Source organism: Gigantopelta aegis, chromosome 1 (assembly GCF_016097555.1).
Source record: "Gigantopelta aegis isolate Gae_Host chromosome 1, Gae_host_genome, whole genome shotgun sequence".
NCBI classification, from domain to species: domain Eukaryota; kingdom Metazoa; phylum Mollusca; class Gastropoda; order Neomphalida; family Peltospiridae; genus Gigantopelta; species Gigantopelta aegis.
The window spans coordinates 4,875,522-4,893,069 of record NC_054699.1 but is presented as its reverse complement, the minus strand read 5'-3'; the positions used below and the strand labels follow the sequence as shown (position 1 = coordinate 4,893,069).

The 17,548-nt window shown below is 37.3% G+C and overlaps 1 protein-coding gene across 1 annotated transcript in view; it reads left to right on the top strand.

Moving 5' to 3' along the window:
- The window catches only part of LOC121368645 (putative dihydroflavonol 4-reductase), a 32,798-nt gene extending 21,783 nt beyond the window's left edge, over nt 1–11,015 (top strand). The window contains exons 7-11 of the mRNA XM_041493386.1: nt 1,269–1,349; nt 3,224–3,304; nt 7,328–7,449; nt 10,217–10,972; nt 11,004–11,015. Of these exons, the coding sequence (XP_041349320.1) occupies nt 1,269–1,349; nt 3,224–3,304; nt 7,328–7,449; nt 10,217–10,972; nt 11,004–11,015 (1,052 nt within the window). The remainder of the gene's footprint in view (nt 1–1,268; nt 1,350–3,223; nt 3,305–7,327; nt 7,450–10,216; nt 10,973–11,003) is intronic.
- Nucleotides 11,016–17,548: the final 6,533 nt, after the last annotated feature.

The following is a 17,548-nucleotide window of genomic DNA, read 5'->3' as shown; positions in this document are numbered from 1 at the left end:
ACCAACCTCTTCTGTTGACATACATATGATAGCATGGCTAGAGCTCTCAACAACTCTACCAGCCTCTTCTGTCGACATACATACGATAGCATGGCTAGAGCTCTCAACAACTCTACCAACCTCTTCTGTTGACATACATACGATAGCATGGCTAGAGCTCTCAACAACTCTACCAACCTCTTCTGTTGACATACATACACATGTACGATAGCATGGCTAGAGCTCTCAACAACTCTACCAACCTCTTCTGTTGACATACATACGATAGCATGACTAGAGCTCTCAACAACTCTACCAACCTCTTCTGTTGACATACATACACATGTACGATAGCATGTTCACGTAAACCTATGGGTATTCTAGGCATATCAAAAATTCACTTCCAAACATGTGGAACATGTTGAGTCAACTTGCAAATGCATATCAACTTTCCCATTGTCGCTTTGTTCCACTACACACACGGTGAGTAAAATCAATAAATTCTGACATGCAAGATGACAGGAGAACATTTGTAATTAATTTTCAATATAATTAAATTTTCTTAACGTCTATACACTTTATGGTAATCTGATTGGTCCAGAGGTGCATACCTTTTTTTCATTCATATCTCGATGAACCGAAAAAATTTAAGCCACACCTATTAAGCAGAGTCGTACAGTGTGCACATCGTTTTTTCGATTCTTACTTGCATGAACCAAAAAATAATTGTAGTCAATTCTTAAATGTTAACTGATTTCTAAAACAAAAATTAACATATGTCTAACAAATTGGAACTGGAAGTTTCCTTTTTTGGTTCAGTATATAGTTACTTTGGATATTAATTTTATATTAATCTTGATCATCAATGAATCCATGACAATTTGTACCAGTCAGTCAGTTCGCCCCCAGGATGACCTGTTCGCCCCATGTACCAGTTTGCTCCCAAGTTGATTCGCCCCCAACTGTTTGCCTGTTCGCCCCCAACTATTTGTTAGTTCACTCCAAACTGGTACCTTTGTGGGGGCGAACTGGTTGAGCACATGGAGGCGAACTGACATTCTATTTGGGGGCGAACTGACTGGGGACAAACAGACCTGGGGGCGAACTGGCTTGGGGGAGAAACGTCTGGTACCCAGTTCATGCATTTGTTTTCTACCATTGTTTGACACCCAATAGCCGAAGGTAATTTTTGTACTGGGGTGTTGTTAAACATTTATTAATTCGTTCATTCACTGGTTAAAAGACAGCGTTGGTGTACAGCTCGGTTAACAGAATCAGTATTATTTCAGGCAAACGTCATCTTGTTACCAGTGTAAACCTGTGGATGAAAGAAATGTCCCAAATTCTCGCTAAAGAATTTAAGCCTCAAGGTATTTTTGGTGCAACCAGTTGGCTTATGTTATGAAATGATATTTTGTCACATCATCAGCTACGTGGTTGTTACACCATGGCATGCAGTACAGACTTGCTTGGATTTTTATTATTCTTGTTTTTTGCATTTACGTCTGTTTGTTGTGGGTTTTTTGTCTTGCCACTAACACAATTTTATATCACAGGAAGTGAGATACAGTAACATGTACAGGTGTTATCTGTTTCGATGTGCATCGTTTTCGTTTGGTATTTATTTCATTGTTGCCGTACAGTTCTGTCTTTGCCTCCTAACAAACTTTTATAGCAGTTGAGATTTCAGTTGGTTATCGGTTGGAATTTTATCATCAATCATTGGTTACAATCTGTAGTAACCAACCGATCAACCTACTGATTATGAGACGGGATCCCAAAATATCTATAAAAAATCATTAAAATTGTGGAGGAATCCTAAAAGGATATTCCTTTTTCGATGCCTGCATTATTAGAAACCTGAATCTAGACTTTAAAAGTTGTATACATATTGGCCTTGGAGGTGCATGCCCATTGTAATAAAACTTTAGAGTCTGAACTGAAATCTTGAATGACATCCTTGCACACATACATATGTATGGTGTTGCCATGGCATTACATTCATTTCAACTTATTTTCGTGCTTATATCCATTAAAGGTTTAAGCATGCTGTCCTGGGCTCACATCTCAGGTATCTGGGCTGTCTGTCCAGGACAGTGGGTTAGTCGTTAGTTGGTTAGTGAGAGAGAAGAGGGTGTAGTGGCCTTACACCTACCCATTGAGCCCTTAAGAACTCACTCTGGGTTGGAGCCGGCACCGGGATGTGAACCCTGTACCTACCAGCCTGTAGTCCAATGGCTTAACGACGCCGCCACCGAGGCCGGTATGGCATTACAGTCTTAGACTGGGAACAGTTCTGTAAGCACCAGCCCAGATCTTACTTATGAGGATCTGAACTAAACCGGTGTTAATTGTTGCATGTCTCGATGACCTCTCATTTGACCAATCTAAACAATCCTGGCGTAAACCTGTGAGCAGCTTAATTAACCCATGTCAGAGTGTTAATGTGTTCTCTTCCATGTTGTGTGCTTGTGTTTTTCAGGGCTGTATAGATGTTCGCTTTCAGTTTTCTTTCCGTGCTGATTGAATTGTAACTTCGGGTAATCATCGTTTGTGCTGTCTTCCGATGTTTGCCTGCAACACTGGAGCAGTACTTTCATACCATACTGAACAGCGAAAAAAATGCAAATATTCATTATAGTTTTCTTCAATTTGTTTAAAATTATTCAGACTGAATTCCATCGGTGTCATTGTCTGTTAAAATTCTTGTGAACATATTGGGCAGTCTATTTACGAAATTTAATAATCAGAATTAATTTATCATGAACATTTCTATCTTAAAATATTTGCATTTTTTTGTTGTTGTTGTTGTTGTTCATTATGTTTGTGGTTGACCGATGTTGCACTTGTGGTAACTTTTGAATTATATGTACTTCACGCAGAGGCACTGGAACTTTAGGGAATAATATAAAAAGAATAAAACATTTCTTATATTCTCTAATACATGCAGATAGTTTCTGCACCTTAAAAATATTTAAAAATAAGAGACATGCCACTGGATTAAATCTGATTATATTTTGAGGGCAATGGGTATATAAAAAGATTCGCTCCTACCCCCTACCCCTACACATAAAATGGCCCCAATTCTCCATCGACCCTAAAATGAATATCTCCCACCCCTACCTCTACACATAAAATGGCCCAATCCTCCTCTATCAACCCTAAAATGATTCCAGTACCTCTGCTGATTGCCGTGTGTGTTTTTGTTTTTTCTGCATGACTTCTGCATGTTATTTTGTAATAGGTAGAAGACACATTTTGTTTGGCTTTACCATGTGGATGAAAGATGTAGCTGTCATTCTTGCCACAGAGTTTGACCCTCAAGGTTGGTTGGAACAGAATAAAACTGGGAAAACGTATCTACTTAACATGTACATGAATATACATATTAATCTTAATATAAATACTTTGTTATAATACAAGTCGATTCCTGTCGGTGGGCCCATTTCTCGTTACAGCCAGTGCTCCACAACTGATTTAATAAAGGCTGTGGTATGTACTATCTTGTCTGGGATGGAGCACGTAAATGAACCATTGCCGCTAATTGAAAAGGTTAGCCTGTGAAGTGGCAACAGCAGGTTTCCTCTCTCAATATCTGTGTGGTCCGTAGTCCGTATGTCTGATGCCATATAACCGTAAATAAAATGTGGGAAAGAAAAGGAAAGGAAGGAAATATTTTATTTAATGACGTACTCAACACATTTTACTTACGGTTATATAGCATCGGACATATGGTTAAGGACCACACAGATATTGAGAGAGGAAACCCGCTGTCGCCACTTCATGGGCTACTCTTTCCGATTAGCAGCAAAGGATCTTTTATATGCACCATCCAATTTTCAATTGACTAGAAATATCGCTAATCAAGAAAAGAAAGTTCCCTGGTAGTGCTAGCTCACCGTAAACGGTAAGGCATGTGTGTAACTGTCTGTATAATTGTGTGTGTGTTGTGTGTTTACTTGTCTGTATGTTGTGTGTTTAATTTCGTGTGTGTTGTGTGTTTACTTGTGTGTGTGTGTTGTGTGTTTAATTGTTTGTGTTTACTTTTGTGTGTTGACATTTAGATGCTTAATGGCCACAGTGGTTGGTTGGGTGGGGGTAGGTTGGGAATAGAGATCACCTATTATTTGTTATTAAAATGATAGAAAGTTCAGTTCTAAATTCAACAAATTGCTCTTAAGAGCATGTCCCTACATCACCCAACTCAATCCCAAACGTACAACTTATTTACTTCTGACTTAATTGTTATTTAAAAATGTTGAGTTGTAAAATAACAATCGCTGCTTCTAAACTAATTTGAAATAATGAAGTCATTATTTTATTGTAACATGTACTGTTTAAATGAGACCTGACCCAGCTACATATAATTGCTTATGTAGTACACATTACATGTACATATTTTTAATGATTGATGTATGTGTGTCCAAGTTGTAATAGCTGAGTGCCTGGTCAAGTGTTTTCAAATTGTAATTTTAGAATAATACTTACTGGTACTAATTGCCCCATTGTCATGTGAAGGAAAGAGTTAAGTGTGAACCCTACTAAGTGTGAAAAGTATGCATGGATGTTTAATATATATAGTTTAGTTTACCAGTCAATACAGGTAGTTTAGTTTGCCAGTTTAGTTTGCCAGTCAATACAGATAGTTTAGTTTGCCAGTCAATACAGGTAGTTTAGTTTGCCAGTCAATACAGGTAGTTTAGTTTACCAGTCAATACAGGTAGTTTAGTTTATCAGTCAATACAGGTAGTTTAGTTTGCCAGTCAATACAGGTAGTTTAGTTTGCCAGTCAATACAGGTAGTTTAGTTTACCAGTCAATAATGATCAGTTTGTAGATACACTTTCCTGTAAGACTCAGGGCTTCTAGAATTATTGTAAAATCCCACTAGCCATGGGATCAGTGATTTTAAAATGTTACTATAGCCATGATTAAAAATCCACTAGAACTACTTTAAGTAAATACAGTTTTACTAATAGGAATAATTGGATATGTCACATAATGGCGATAGAGCTTAAAAACTCTTAGATTGGGACGGGGTGTGGGGCAGGATAATGGAGATAGAGCTTAAAAACTCTTAGATTGGGACGGGGTGTGGGGCAGGATAATGGAGATAGAGCTTAAAAACTCTTAGATTGGGAGGGGGTGTGGGGCTGGGGTGGTGGGGGGCAGGATATTCATATTTACTAAATAGACTTAAATGCAGCATTTGACAACTTTTTTCACTAGCCGTCGATAGTAGATATTTACTAGCCTAATATTGAATATCACTACCGTAATCTAGAAGCCCTGCTGATAAGATATAATTCATGTTACTATAGTGACTGCCGACAACAGGCATCAGAATCCAACATACAATGTCATGTAGTTGGTTACTCAGTCAGTATTCATCTCATTGGAACTCTGTAATAACCCAGCAACTCCCACTTGTTGGTTTGGCCAAATTATTTTACACTTCATGTCAATGGGAAGGTGCACATAAAACATCCCTTGGTACCCCATCCCTCCCTCCCTCCCTCCCCCCCCCCTCCCCCCCTCCCTCCCTCCCTCCCTCCCTCCCTCTCTCTCTCTCTCTCTCTCTCTCTCTCTCTCTCTCTCTCTCTCGTTCGTTTACTGTCCAACTACACACAAGTTGAAACAGACTGGAAACCATCTAGCTATATGTCTAGTTGTTTTCCTTGGAGTTTTTCAGTAGATCCATTCAACTGATTTGGGGTTTTCTCATTCCAACCAGTGCACCACAACTGGTCAAATGCTGTAGTATGTGCTTTTCTGTCTGTAGGAAAGTGCATATAAAAGATCCCTTGCTGCATTAGGAAAAAGTAGCAGGTTTCTTCTGATGACTACGAGTCAGAATTACCAAATGTTTGACGTCCAATAGCTGATGATTAATTAATCAATGTGCTCTAGTGGTGTTGTTAAACAAAACAAACTTTAACTTTTTCTTGGTGGTTTATCGCTCTAGCTAGTGCACCAAGACTTGTATATTAAAGGCTGTGGTATGTGCTATCTTGTGTGTGAGATGGTGCATATAAAAGATCTCTTGCTACTAATGGAAAAATATAGTGGGTTTCCTCTCTAAGACTATAAGTTGCATGTTAGGGATTGGTAGGGTTTTTGAGCACTTATTCAGAATCGGTGTGAAAGTGCCTATGAAAGATCCTTTGCTGCATTAGGGAAAATATAGCGGGTTTCCTCTGATGACTACGAGTCAAAAATATCGAAATTTAATGTTTGACATCCAATAGCTGATAATTCATAAATAAATGTGCTCTAGTTGTGTCATTAAACAAAACCAATTTCTAACTTTTTCATTGGTGGTTTGTGTAGTAACTAGTTACTGTGGTAGTAGTAGTAGTAGTGAATTTATTATTATTATTATTATCATTATCACTAGCATTATCAGTATTATTATCATTCTTATTATCATGAATATCATCATCATCATTATCACTATCATTACTGTCATTATTATTTATTATTATTATTATTATTATTATTATTATTATTATCATTAGAAGTAGTATTTACAGAGCTTTAGATCTCACTAATTTCGGTAAAATGTTTTTTGTCTGTTCCTAGTAAATGTACATCAAGATCTTTTTTACCACAATAGTCCAACGCTATTTAAAGCACTTGCAGGACAGTCGTAAAGCAAGCGCTGTCAGTCTCGGATCCTTCTCTGTCACTGGTACATCAAAGGCTGTGATATGTGCTATCCTGTTTGTGGGATGATCATGTATATAAAATATCACTTGCTACTAATGGAAAAAATGTAGCAGGTTTCCTCTCTACGACTAAATGTCAAAATTACCAAATGTTTGACATCCAATAGCCAATGATGAACAAAACAATGTGCTCTGGTGTCATTAAACTGCTGAAGGGTTGTACATGTAGATAATCACTTAATCTATTATTAACCCATACCAATTCAGTGGTTTCGAAATAAAAAAATTGGTGCAATCTAAAGCCCTGACTTATTTATAGTAGTCATAATTTATTATGATCATTAATGCTCGAAACCTTAGTGGTATAGGAGCATGTTAAAATATATTGCAATCGCATTATAATCATAAATGTTTGTAAAATTATATATTCAAATATATGAATACATACATACTTAATTGGACATGTATTTGGAGGTGATAAAGATCATAGTGTTGCTTAATTCAGTTAATAAACGTAAATATACATTATATAAATTTACTAATTAATACGTGTACATTAAATAAGAAGGGATGGGGATGAGAACTGTTATTTTCTAGACCCAAGAGTCCAGCTTTAACTTTAATATTAAATAAAATATTTCTATCTTCCTTTGTTAAAGAAATGCTGTGGTGTTATTTTAGGTTACAATATTCCTACGATAGTTGCTCCGTACTTGGCACTGTGGATGACAAGTCTGTTCGACAAGACGATCAAGATGATTTTGCCACAGGTCGGAAAAGTGTTAACGTTCGACAACTCACGGGTACGTTTGTCTGTTGTTGGGTTTTTTTATCTTATTTATCATCTATCAGTCCAACTACTGAGGACTGTCTATTCATTTGTCTGTCCGTTCATCTGTCTGTCCCACATACAATTTTCCTAATTTTTTTCCCACAATACCTCAAGATATGGAGCTTCTTCAGTGGGCCCATTGGGTTATTTCTTGTTCACACATTCATTCATCTTTCTCATCTGTCACCCTCTACCTGTCATTCTCATTATCTTAATATATAAAAAAAACTTGTAGATGTACCGCGACTGATATATCAAAGGCTGTGGTATGTGTTACCTTGTGTGTTGGGTGGTCATTATAAAAGATCCCTTGCTACTAATGGAAAAATATATCGGGTTTCCTCTCTAAGACTATATTACCAAAGTTACCAAATGTTATACCGTACATCTAATAGCCAATGATTAATAAATTAATGTGCTCTAGTGGTGTCGTTAAACAAAACAAACTTTAACTTTTTCATTATATGGAGGTGAAACTTTGTAAAGTAGTTTTATCAGTACATGTAGAGTTACCGATCAAGTACGAATTATGCCCTTTTTTTTATTTGGGGTGGGATTTATATCTCGGTTGAGTGCTCACTTGAATTGCTTGCATCGCAGGATAGAGCCACCTCAGTGGATCCATTCAGCTGATTGGGTTTTTCTCGTTCCAACCAGTGCACCACAGCTGGTCAAAGGCCATGGTATGTGCTTTCCTGACTGTGGGAATGTGCATATAAAAGATACCTTGCTGCATTAGTACGTAGTGGGTTTCCTCTAACGACTGTGTAAGAATTACCAAATGTTTGACATCCAATAGCCGATGATTAATTAATCAATGTGCTCTAGTGGTGTTGTTAAACAAAACAAACTTTTATTTATTCAAGGGCAATAACTCTTCTTAAAAATGGAATTTATCCATTTGTGACAGGGACATTCCTGTCCTGGACATGGCAGCTGGCAGTGGTCAGAATCTGTGACCAGGACAAGCATACATGTGTGTACACTATAACAGTTTTGCTCTGAACATGCAGGTTGAAACTACTGACCTTGTAGGGGACATGTATTGCTTTAGCAGTACTCTCAAAATGCTTTTTTTACTTAAGCTGCCCGGCCTCAGTGGTGTCGTGGTTAATCCATCGGACATAAGGCTGGTAGGTACAGGGTTCGCAGCCCGGTACCAGCTCCCACCCAGAGTGAGTTTTAACGACTCAGTGGGTAGGTGTAAGACCACTAAACCCTCTTCTCTCTCACTTAAGCCCCGGTCACACTGTCAAGTATCGTCTGGCCAGATCCACGGCGGATGAAAACCTCACAGATGACCCCGGATAGTGGTCTATCCACGGTCCCCTACGGATGCACCACAGTTTAACTACGGTTTCCGACGGATAAACCAAGGATTATTAACGATGGGGGTTAGTTGACAACGGGGAGTGCTAGGGGTCGCTACAGATCTCTAAAGATCGGTACAGTTTAGTACGGACCACAATGGATTGTCACGAGTGATGCCGGATCATATCCGTGGCTAACCCGGCGTCCTGATCCTTGACAGTGTGACCGGGCTTTGAGGCCAGGGATTACTACAATTAAGTACGGATAAGTACGGTTTATTACAGATTAGAATGGATTATTATGTTTTTCTACGGATCATTAAGGATATACTACGGTTGTTCGATCCGTGATGAATTTTTGGACATGTTCAAAATTTTCACGGACATATAAGTACTACTACGATTGATCAGGGATTTAATACGGACAGCTATGGACCTCTACAGACCACAATGGATTGTCATGAATGATGCCAGATCGTTTCCGTGGCTAATCCGGCATCCTGATCCTTGACAGTGTGACCAGGGCTTAACCCCTAACAATTAACAACTAACCCACTGTCCTGGACAGACAGCCCAGATAGGCGAGGTGTGTACCCAGGACAGCGTGATTGAACCTTAATTGGATATAAGCACGAAAAAATAAGTTGAAATGAAGAAATGAAACTTAAGCTAGGAACCTATGTGAATGTAGTTCACATTGCTTGATCAGTGACAGCAGGTTTGAATGATTCTGTGTGTACATCACACATGATGCGTACAGTGTTCGAAATAAGCACTTGTCCAGTTTGTCGTAACAAGTGGAAATTTGCTCGGACAAGCAGAATGTATCTCCAGTGGATAAATGAAAATGTTCATTGCGGATCCATTTTGAGCAACCAAAAACATTATCCTTGCACTTGAATAAAACCCTTGGTGGTAGAAATTTCAACCCTGGGACTTCAAGCCCTGACCTGGGTCGAAATTTCCACCACCTCGTACATTGTAGGTATTTTTTCTATGACGTAGCCCAGTTGTAAAGCACCTTGATGCGCGGTCTGTCTGGGATCAATCCCTGTCCGTGTGCTCATTGGGCTATTTCTCGTTCTAGCCAGTGCACCACGACTGGTATATAAATTAAAGGCTGTGGTATGTGCTATCCTGTCTGGGATGGTGCATATAAAAGATCCCAGGTTACTAATGGAAAAATGTAGCGGGTTTCCTCTCTTAAGACTACATGTTGAAATTACCAAATGTTTGACATCCAATAGCCGATGATTAATAAATCAATGTGCTCTAGTGGTGTCGTGAAACAAAACAAACTTTAACTTTTTCATTATATGGAGGTGAAACTTTGTAAGTAGCTTTATTTGTACATGTAGTTACCGATCACGTTTTGAGTTTCATGACAAATTATGCCTTTTTATTTATTCAAGGGCTTGTGTTTTGCAGATGAAGGATGTTCTAGGAGTTACTCCAAGGGATGCAAAGGAGACTTTAATAGACATGGCGTACAGCATGATCGAGAACGGTTTCGTCCGAAAAGCCAAGAAGTACAGGGGACCCCCTGGTTCACGAGTCGACTCAAACACGGAAGAAAAGAAAGACAACGTGGAAGAGAGGAATGAATTGAAGGAAGAAAACGTGGATGCCAAGAAGGAAGAAAACGTGGCTGCTAAGAAGGAAGAAAACGTGGATGCCAAGAAGGAAGAAAACGTGGCTGCTAAGAAGGAAGAAAACGTGGATGCCAAGAAGGAAGAAAACGTGGATGCCAAGAAGGAAGAAAACGTGGATGCCAAGAAGGAAGAAAACGTGGCTGCTAAGAAGGAAGAAAACGTGGATACCAAGAAGGAAGAAAAGAAGGTAGAAGTAACGACAGACAAGGGTGAAGACAAAGACGAGAAGGAAGAAAAGACCGAATCGAAAGAAGAAATGAAAGAAGTTAAAGAGGAAGAAAAGAAGGAAGAAGAAAAGAAAGTAGAAGTGAAGACAGAAACTAAGGAAGAAGAAAAGAAGATAGAAGAAAAAATTGACGTTAAAGAAGAAGAAAAGAAGGTAGAAGAAAACATAGAAGTTAAAGAAGAAAAGAAGGTAGAAGAAAACATAGAAGTTAAGGAAGAAGAAAAGAAGGTAGAAGAAAAGGTAGAAGTTAAAGAAGAAGAAAAGAAGGTAGAAGAAAACATAGAAGTTAAGGAAGAAGAAAAGAAGGTAGAAGAAAACATAGAAGTTAAAGAAGAAGAAAAGAAGGTAGAAGAAAACATAGAAGTTAAAGAAGAAGAAAAGAAGGTAGAAGAAAAGACAGAAACTATGGAAGAAGAAAAGACAGCAAATATAGAAGAAAACAAAGAAGAAGTGAAGCAAAAGATGAATGAAGATGGAGAACAGAATCCGAAAGGAGAAGGAGATGTTAAGGTACATATAAAAAAGGCGCAAGTTAGACCAAATAAAATTATGATTAGCTTAGCAAATTTGGCCAGAAACTCTGTAGTTAGCCAGACAGCCAAAACAACAGGGACTTCTCAGTTAGCGTTTTTAAATACATTCGCCAAATTCAGGTTTAATTCACATTTCGCAATTAGGCAAACAAATAAGGGTGATTTGTTTTAGATTTGATGTACAGCTATGGCTACCTATAGTCAAAGGATCATTCTGTGAGGTGGTGGGCGAGACGTAGTCCATTGGGCTATTTCTCGTTCCAGCCATTGCTTTACAAAGGCTGTGGTATATACTATCCTGTCTTTTGGGATGGTGCATATAAAAGATCCCTTGCTGCTAATCGAAAAGAGTAGCCCATGAAGTGGCGACAGCGGGTTTCCTCTCTCAATATTTGTTTGGTCCTTAACCATATGTCAGACGCCATATAACCGTAAAAATAAAATGTGTTGAGTGCGTCGTTAAATAAAACATTTCTTTCCTTCCTTCTGTGGGGTGGGCTTGTGGGGGGCTGATTCATGTGAAATAGTCTCCCTATGCCACTGAACTTCGCCTTGTATGAGCACAGAAGTGAAATTCAGTTCTTGATTTTCTAAACACTAAGATCATTTCAACATTGGTAATATTGTAACCATGGAAAAAGACTGCTCCCACATTTTCACCAAATGTTCGAAGTAGAATTTCAATCAGTAAATATTATCACTGTAAAAGAAATCTAAATCATTACACATTTTGACCAAATTCTTTTGTTCACCTTACGAAACACTTTTTTTAAAAGGAAAGTTTAATTTAGCATAACAAAACATATTACAATCATCAAAAAAAATATATAAAAATAAAAATTTAAAAAGAAAGAAAACCACCAATCACATTGACTGGGATCTTGGTGATGCTTATGCATCACACAAATATCCTCAGCATGAAGTAGAAAATCGGTTAACAAACAGCGAATCCAGAATATATAAGATTCCCAAATACATGTATATAACTTGTTGATAGAAACAATGTTGTAAGGCTTTCTTTTCTTTTTTTAAAACAAAACAAACTTTAATTTTATTTTATTAAAGGTAAATCTTTCATTAATATTATTAATTTATATATGTATAAAATTAGATATTTTAAAAATAAAATGATGATATATTAATGACATGAAATGTATTTACGTTTTATGGGATGATCTCCAAAGACTGAAAGAGATTTTTTTTTTTTTTTTTTTTGAAATTAAAATTGATGTTTAACATTGAAGTTTTATAAGATACACATAAACTTTTTAAAATGAAGTATTGTGTAGTCGCATAATTTCCTATCTTTTCTTCCAGACTAACGAAGTAAAGACGAATGAGTTTAACGAAGATAAAGGTGCTAACGAACAAGGAAATGTGGTGGAAGAAAAGGCAGGAGAGCAGGATAAGAAGGAGGAAATGACAGAAAGCAAATAGTGCTTTTGCATTTTGGTCTCGGAAACAATTTAGCTTGCTCATTATTATTAATTTAAGAAAGTGCCAAGGTTTAGACGGTTTATTGCTTTTAAACTTTATGTAGTTTCTCTCTGAACAATTTAACAAAGTGCTAACATTATATGCATTATTAGTTTTTACTATAGTATGGACCTGTCCTGTCTGTTTGGATGAAACCATACAAATAATGGAAATCAGTGTTTTTCATTAACCAATCCATGGGTTGTAGTATACATGTATGTGTATGGACCACCTGTGACATGCTGCAGCATCTTTTCTGGAAATAATTCACAAATCTTTAACCTAACGGACAAACGTTTTACCCAGAAATATTACACAAGACTATAAGAGGACTTATAAGTGCCTTCTATAGCTACATGAAAAAATGTAATATGTCGCGATTTACATTCGGACATAAACTCGCACATGACTTTAATGTACAGACATACTTGTCTATAAATATCACCTAAAGTATTTACAGTTGAATCCCATTGGCTCGAAGCCTGTCGGTGCTTGAGAAAGTGTTCGACCCATCGGGTAGTTCGATCTTAACCATTCGGTCAACAACGTGTAAGTGCAACTCAGGGCTTCGTTTTTGGTTCCTGAGCATTGCAGTGTATTTGACCCTACCGAGTTTGACCCAAAGAGATTCTACTGTATATATTTTGTTTTCCTTTTTATTTTCAATTCGCATTTATTAATACTGTAGGTATCACAGTCTTTATGATTTGACGTGAGAACATTCTCTCACTCACAAGATTGTTTCCCTTGTCACATGCTAATATATATTTTAGATATAAGGTAAATCTAGGAACATCTTGCAGATTTGTTTTCCATTGACAAACTGAGAGCAATTGTTCTACATAATTTCAGGATAGGACTCAAATTTAACAACAGCCTAAAATTGCGGCAAATTGCCAGAGTGTCCTTGTCACATGGTCCAGTGGCCGGGGAAATTAAACAATCTTATGGCCAAACTGATTGTGCCTTATTTTACATATTAGTAATTAGTCATCATTACTCAAATGCAACTACTGTAAGTTGTTTTATTATGAGAACATGAAACGGTTTACACTTCTGTATTTTCAATGGGTGCTGTTAAAGTTTGCTCTTAAAACATCTCCATCAGTCTAGGCCAAATGACCTTGCCCTCTAATTGCTAAATCCGCGGCCTGTCGTGAGAACACTGTTTTTGCTCACTAATGATTTTCAAACTATCATCACTGTGATCATCAGTTTCCATCATATTGATACAATAACAAAGCATACAGGAGGTTTTGGGTGTCTATCATGGTCTTGTTGATAAATATGAATAATTTGGAATATTTTGAGATCTTTTTTTTGGTGGTAATACCAGCGACCCGTACCACGAAACAATCTTAGCGCTAAGATCACCTTAAGTGCATTAGGTTGTTATGCATTTAAGTAGATCTTAGCGCTAAGATCGCTTTGTGGAACAGGGCCCTGGACTAGATGTACTTGTACTTGTCAAACACTCCAAATCTGTGATCAATTACAAATGTATTTTTCGACAGTCGATATTCACATTGGAAATCACAACTTTTATGGCAAACTATTTTTCTATATTTTCTGTTAAAATTGTCATTTGTATATATATGTATTATGTGGTCTATTTTCCACAAATTGGAGTAGGTTTGAATTGAATGTTAATATTTTACCAAGATTGTCTCTTCACATATCTGCCTTAAGCGAAACATCATGCATGAATATTGACTTCTCATTTGTTCTTCATTATACACACACATCTTTTGTACGTGTGCTAACCAAATTAAATATAATTCTTAATGATCAGTGGGTTGGTAGGTATATAATTTATTTGTAATAATTTTATTTTGATTATTGTTTGAATGTCTGGGGGGTTTTGTTTGTTTTGTTTGTTGTTGTTTTTTTTTGTTCAAACAAACAAAAAATACCACTTTTCAACCATTTTGTCTCCGCTTCTATTTTTGTATATTTTTTGTTTTGTTTTTGTCAAAATTATATATTTATTTTATTTTATTTCATGTACCGGTATTTACTTTTTATTTATTTCAAAATATTTGTAAAAAAAAAATAGCTAAGTATGAGGGTAGATTAAAGGAAACTTTTTTTTAAGGATAGCTCTTAGCAATATTCTTTAGTAACAGAAAATAATGTTTTGGGGTTTTTGTTTTTTCAACCACACTGCCCCCTTTACTTTCTCTTCCTCGAATTCCATCTCATTTCTTCCTGATCTGGCAGCTCCAGTATCTCAACGTTTGCTGTCCACCTTCACATTCGACATATCTGCCACTTTCCATGAACTTTACACTTGCTCTAACCACATTGGGGTGTGTTCACTGCTTGCTTATGATATTGTAAGAGGCACCTACAGGAAACAATTGATGGGGTTTTTTTTATAGCTTGCCATGCTGGAACTTGAGATATCATGGGTGGGTATGGGAATGTTGTAAAAAGATAGGTCATATTGGCCAAAGATGAGAAAAGTGTAGTTTTCTTACACATAGGAGACAGGTCTTCCGCAAACCATCCGCCAACCCCACCCTCCATCCAGCCATTTATGTACATAACAAGTACATCATTGATAGTGTTGAAACAAAGGGGAGCTAAGTATACCGAGTATACTATCATGAAACAAGGGAGTAAACTATGTCCATATATTCTGAAACCACAAGGAAACTACATTTTACAATTATGCTAAATGTCATAGGGAGAGGGGGTCACAGGGGCCATGCCAATCAGACTATTTTTTTAAATTATTAAATTTTATAAAACCATACATAGTGTGGGATGCCCCCCTTGCTTACCCCCCTCCCGACCTCACCCCACCCCACCCCACCCCACCCTAGATCTAAAATCCTGTCTACGCCAATGTGATAAAGGAATACATGTCTGTACTAATTTGCAGTACTCTGATTTGGTTATAAACCTCACTTGTACTTATACTTAAAGTAAACATTAACAAAAATACCACCTGATTTACCTTGTCCTCATAGTATTACATTGTATTTTCCTCAGGTTTTAACTGTATGAGATTCCTGTAACCGTACCAACTGACAAATCTGGTCATTCTAGGGACCATTCCACAATTATCAACAGTCACATACAAAACTGAATGTTGGGTGCAAAAAGGTTAAGGCCAGTATACACTTTCTGACTGAAAGATAATGTTGATAAAACAAACAAAAAAAATAAAAAATATTTATGTATGCTTTTAGGTTGGTGGAAGGGAGGTAGCAAAAATGTCTAGTAGGTTTGTGAAAATGTTGATAAATAGATAACTGATAATTGTGTATATTTATTTAGAATTTTGCCTAAATTTACTTGGACTGTAAACTACAATATTTAATTTTTAGTGTAGTTATGCCATTACTTACATGTAATTTAAAATACTGTAGCTAATGTGCACATGTGTAGGCCATTCACTTGGATACACACCACCCATTGGGCCATCCTCTGTTCTCCTTCATATGCATGTACATTCACATGGTCACACATGCACACACACATGCACACACACACACATGCACACACACACACAACACACACACAACACACACACACATACACAAACAAAACACACACACACACACAAACAAAACACAACACACACACACACACAAACAAAACATACACACACACACAAACAAAACATACACACACACACACAAACAAAAAACACGCACACAGTGCATATATACACACACACACACAAACAAAACACACACACACACACACACACAAAACACGCACACACACAGTGCATACACACACACATATATAACACTAACACACATACATACACTTTGTTAATGTATTTCTTTAGATTTTTTTTTTTCTCCACTTCCACCTGACATCCTTGTATATATGTATATTTCTACATTTCGTTGATGTATTTCTTTCACTATATTTATCCTGACATTAGGCATTTGTGCAAACATCATCCTCGATGGCAAGTTAAGACTGCAAGAAAATACATTTAAATGGAATAGCGACCAAGCTCAATCCGTCAGTGCTAAGAAAACTTCATTTTGGTTGACTGTTAGAAAATGTAGACGATCCTATTATCTGAAATGCACTGTGCAGGGCCCCGTTCCACAAAACGATCTTAGCCCTAAAATTACCTTAAGCACATAGCTACCCTATGCACTTAAGTTGATCTTAGGGCTAAGATTACCTTAAGCACATAGCTACCCTATGCACTTAAGTTGATCTTAGGGCTAAGATCGCTTCCTGAAACTGGGCCCAGGAGGATAAAATAATTTGTTTAATATTTTGTTCACCTCGAGTTTAGTCAATGTAGAATGTATGTATTGCTTTTGTTTCGTTTTTCCATATTCCTTTGTTCACATATTTTCCCCCATGTGATATTTCTAGTCCAAATATGTACAGTCCACAACATATCAATAAATTCAACTAGCAATCTAAAGTTGTATTTTTGTCAGTATAGACTATCATAGTACTGAGCCCCGTTTTACGAAGCGATCTTAGGGCTAAGGCGACCTTAAGTGAGTAGGGGGCGGGACGTAGCCCAGTGGTAAAGTGCATGCCTGATGTGCAGTCGGTCTAGGATCGATCCCCGTCGGTGGGCCCATTGGACTATTTCTCGTTCCAGCCAGTGTACCACAAATGGTATATCAAAGGCTGTGGTATGTGCTATCCTGTCTATGGGATGGTGCATATAAAAGATCCCTTGCTACTAATGGAAAAGTGTAGCAGGTTTCCTCTCTATGACTGTCAAAATGACCATATATTTCACATCCAGTAGCCGATGATTAATAAATCAATGTGCTCTAGTAGTGTCGTTAAAGAAAACAAACTTCTTGTTCCATGCGTAGATTGCTCACCTGTTATGTCTGGGTAGTATCGATCCTCTTAGGTGGACCCATTCTTC